The 3,238-nt window shown below is 65.5% G+C and overlaps 1 protein-coding gene across 1 annotated transcript in view; it reads right to left on the bottom strand.

Moving 5' to 3' along the window:
- The window catches only part of LOC104546586 (mitogen-activated protein kinase kinase kinase 5-like), a gene marked incomplete at both ends in the record, with an annotated part of 4,615 nt that extends 1,425 nt beyond the window's left edge, over positions 1–3,190 (bottom strand). The window contains 11 exons of the mRNA XM_010192012.1: positions 17–130; positions 203–361; positions 403–571; positions 1,003–1,205; positions 1,313–1,470; positions 1,643–1,748; positions 1,915–2,051; positions 2,140–2,267; positions 2,357–2,490; positions 2,566–2,650; positions 2,929–3,190. Coding sequence (XP_010190314.1) covers positions 17–130; positions 203–361; positions 403–571; positions 1,003–1,205; positions 1,313–1,470; positions 1,643–1,748; positions 1,915–2,051; positions 2,140–2,267; positions 2,357–2,490; positions 2,566–2,650; positions 2,929–3,190 — 1,655 coding nt within the window. The remainder of the gene's footprint in view (positions 1–16; positions 131–202; positions 362–402; positions 572–1,002; positions 1,206–1,312; positions 1,471–1,642; positions 1,749–1,914; positions 2,052–2,139; positions 2,268–2,356; positions 2,491–2,565; positions 2,651–2,928) is intronic.
- Positions 3,191–3,238: the final 48 nt, after the last annotated feature.

Here is a 3,238-nt window from a genome sequence, read left to right on the forward strand (position 1 = left end):
CCCGCAGCCGGGGCGCGAGCGTAAGGAGGTCCTGGCACAGCCGGTGCTGGTTGGGGCACTGGATGTAGCTCCGCAGGCAGCCCAGCAGCTGGGCGAGATGCTCCGAGCTCAACCTCCCGCCCGTCGCGCTCTGGGTGGGCAAAGGAGATGCTGAGGGGCTGCTGCGGTGCCCTGCAGACCCCTCCCCACCCCTGGCACCCACCTGGCTCTCCTCCAGGGCAGTGATGATGGCCGCTGCCTCTGCGCTGAGGACGCGGTGCAGCGTGGCCCGGCGTTTGCTGTCCTTGCGCAGGAGGAAGCCGTCCCCGCTGCTCTCCTCGGGGGAGGACGATGGGTGGGCAAAGGAGATGCTGAGGGGCTGCTGCGGTGCCCTGCAGACCCCTCCCCACCCCTGGCACCCACCTGGCTCTCCTCCAGGGCAGTGATGATGGCCGCTGCCTCTGCGCTGAGGACGCGGTGCAGCGTGGCCCGGCGTTTGCTGTCCTTGCGCAGGAGGAAGCCGTCCCCGCTGCTCTCCTCGGGGGAGGACGAACGCAGAAGGGAGTCAGAGCTGCCTGAGTCCTGGGCAGGGCTGGTGGGAGGTGGGGAGGGTTGGCACTGCCCCCTCACCCCAGCTCTGGGGCTTGGCAGAGGGCGTGGGGGACCTCCTGCAGCCCCGCCAGGCTGTAATGGGGAGGGATGTGATGCCCTGGCACAATGAGGGGGCATGGTGGGGTGTGGGTGGCAGGGGCAACCCTGGGGTCCCTCCACCTCCCCATGCCCATGATGCCCTACCCCAAGTAGCTGCAGCTGGAGGTGGCCTCGCTGTGGGGGGTGGCGGGGGGGCGGGGGCCTCCCCGCCGTGCCCCTCATCGGGGTGTCCCACCTGGCTGAGCAAGCGTCCCTGCTCCCATCGCTGCCCTCTGCATCCCCATCCCGCTGCCCAAAGCGGGGGGCATCACCTGCCAGGGAGATGATGGGGATGGAGATGGTTATTTGGCACCTCATGCCAGTCTCCCTTACATCTTGCCCCCCCAAAACTCACCCCCTGCTGGGGCCAGGGGCCGGCTCCGGCCCCTCCTGGCGTCGGCGAGGAAGGGGTCCTGCAGCAGCGCGGCCGCTGTCGCCCGCTCAGCCGGGTCGGCCTGGAAGCAGCGCAGGATGAAGGCCTTGGCCTGGGCTGACATAGACTCGGGCACCTCTGGGTGCATCTTGAACATCCCCACCTGGAGAGGAGGCACTTTTGGGGGACTCAAAGGGCCTGGCCACCCCAAATGGGGGCAATTTCAGAGCTGGAGAACCCTCCCAAAGCTCAACCCAACCCCGTGGGTACCTTGAACATGGCAGCTTGGGGGCTGCCCAGCTCGTAGAAGGGGGGCTTGCCCGTGGCCATCTCGATGATGGTGCAGCCCAAGGACCAGATGTCTGCTGGCTTCCCGTAGCCCCACGGGCCCTGGTCGATGATTTCTGGGGCCATGTACTGCAGGGTGCCTGGCCAGAGGATGAGGAGGGGGGAAAGGAGCCCATATCCATCACCCAAACTGCCCCCCAGGGTGGTTTCTCCTCCCCATGCTGTGTTCAAGGATGCAGACCCCATAATTGCCTGGTCCTCAGCATCCCATCACCCCCAAATTGGGGGAAGCCAGCCCTGTGCTGTCCTTACCAGTGAAGGTCTCGGCGCTGGGGCTGATGCCTGCCAGGCGCTTGGAGGTACCAAAATCGGAGATCTTCAGCACCCCGCTGTAGGTGTTGATGAGGATGTTGTCTCCCTGGAGTGAGAAGGGTACCCCAAAATAAAACCGAGCCACAAAAAGCCTCCTGGAGCTCAAGCAGGGCATCACCCCAGGGAGTCTGGGTACAGAGGGGCAGCTCCTGGCACCCTGGTGCCCCTGGAGAGGAGGGGATGAGGCCTCGTGATGCCCCCCACCCCTTCACCTTGATGTCGCGGTGCACGATGTGGTTGTCGTGGAGGTAGCTGAGCCCGTCCAGGATCTGGCGGGTGTAGAAGACGATGGTGGCTTCGTTGTCCTTCAGCGGCCCCCACTTGGAGCGCAGCAGGGACGAGAGGCTCCCTGAAGAGGGGAGCATCCCCAGTTAGACCCCACGCATGGCCACGTGTGCACCCTCTGACCCCCAAATCCTGTCCCCAGCGCTGCCCACCTCCCGGCACCTCCTCCATGAAGATCTTGATGAAGCCGTCCTGGCTGATGGAGCCCAGGTACTGCACGATGTTCCTGTGCCGCAGGCGCTTGTGCAAGGCGATCTCCTCGTGCAAGGGCTGCGAGTACCTGGGCGGTGGGACACCAGGGTGAGGGGCTCCCCAAGGACCCCCTGGGACCTCCCAGGACCCCTTGGGACCCCTTGAGATGGCACCCACCAGCTGTCCCGCTCCGGGATCTCCTTGATGGCGATGCGCACTTGGTTGCTGAGGCAGCGCCCGGCGTAGACCACCCCATAGGTCCCCCTGCCCAGGACCACTCGCTCACCCGCCTCCGAGTACTCGTAGCTGTACTGGGGGCAGAGATGGGGGTGTCACCCCCGTGTCACCCTGTGTCACCCCCGTGTCACCCCATGGCCCCGTCTCACCTCCAAGATGGGCTGCGTGGGGCTGGGCACCTCCTCGCCGCCCACTGCCTGTGTGGCCAGGAGGGACTGGATCTGGTCACAGAACCTGCCGGGGGAGGACAAGGGTCCTGAGCCCTGGTGAGGACACTGAGGACATGGCCACCGGTCTCCAACCACCGGCACAGAGGGGCTCCTGCTTCCCCTCCCAATCTGGCCCCCACCAGTGGCACAAGGCAGGGCCTGTTCCACCCTGCTTTGTGTCCTTAGGATACCCCATTTCCCCCAGAAAATTAAGGTAGGGAAAAAGCAGTGTGTTCCCATCACCGGGGCAGTGACTGGGGGTCCCCTATGGGGGTTTCTGTGCCTGTTACCCCCCCTGCTCACCACCGGCAATGCTGCTGGGAGGGGAAGTAGAGCTGGAAATCCTCCTCTGCATGCACCACGTAGAGGAAGCAGCCCCGTTCATCACATCTGCAGATGCTGGAGGGAGAGCACCCCCCATCCCTGTCAGCAGTGGGGCTGGGGGGCTGCCCATGGGGTGTGGGCACATGGGGCATCCTCAGCCCTGGCACTGAGGACAGCGGGGACATGCTCACCTCACGCCCCGAACGGCTGTGGCCACGAAGGTCCAGCTCGATGTCGCTTTCTGGAGAAGGGGCAGGTGAGGAGGGGTCGGTGGGGACCCCCCCGCACC

This window comes from Mesitornis unicolor, unplaced genomic scaffold (assembly GCF_000695765.1).
Source record: "Mesitornis unicolor isolate BGI_N332 unplaced genomic scaffold, ASM69576v1 scaffold32299, whole genome shotgun sequence".
NCBI lineage: Eukaryota > Metazoa > Chordata > Aves > Mesitornithiformes > Mesitornithidae > Mesitornis > Mesitornis unicolor.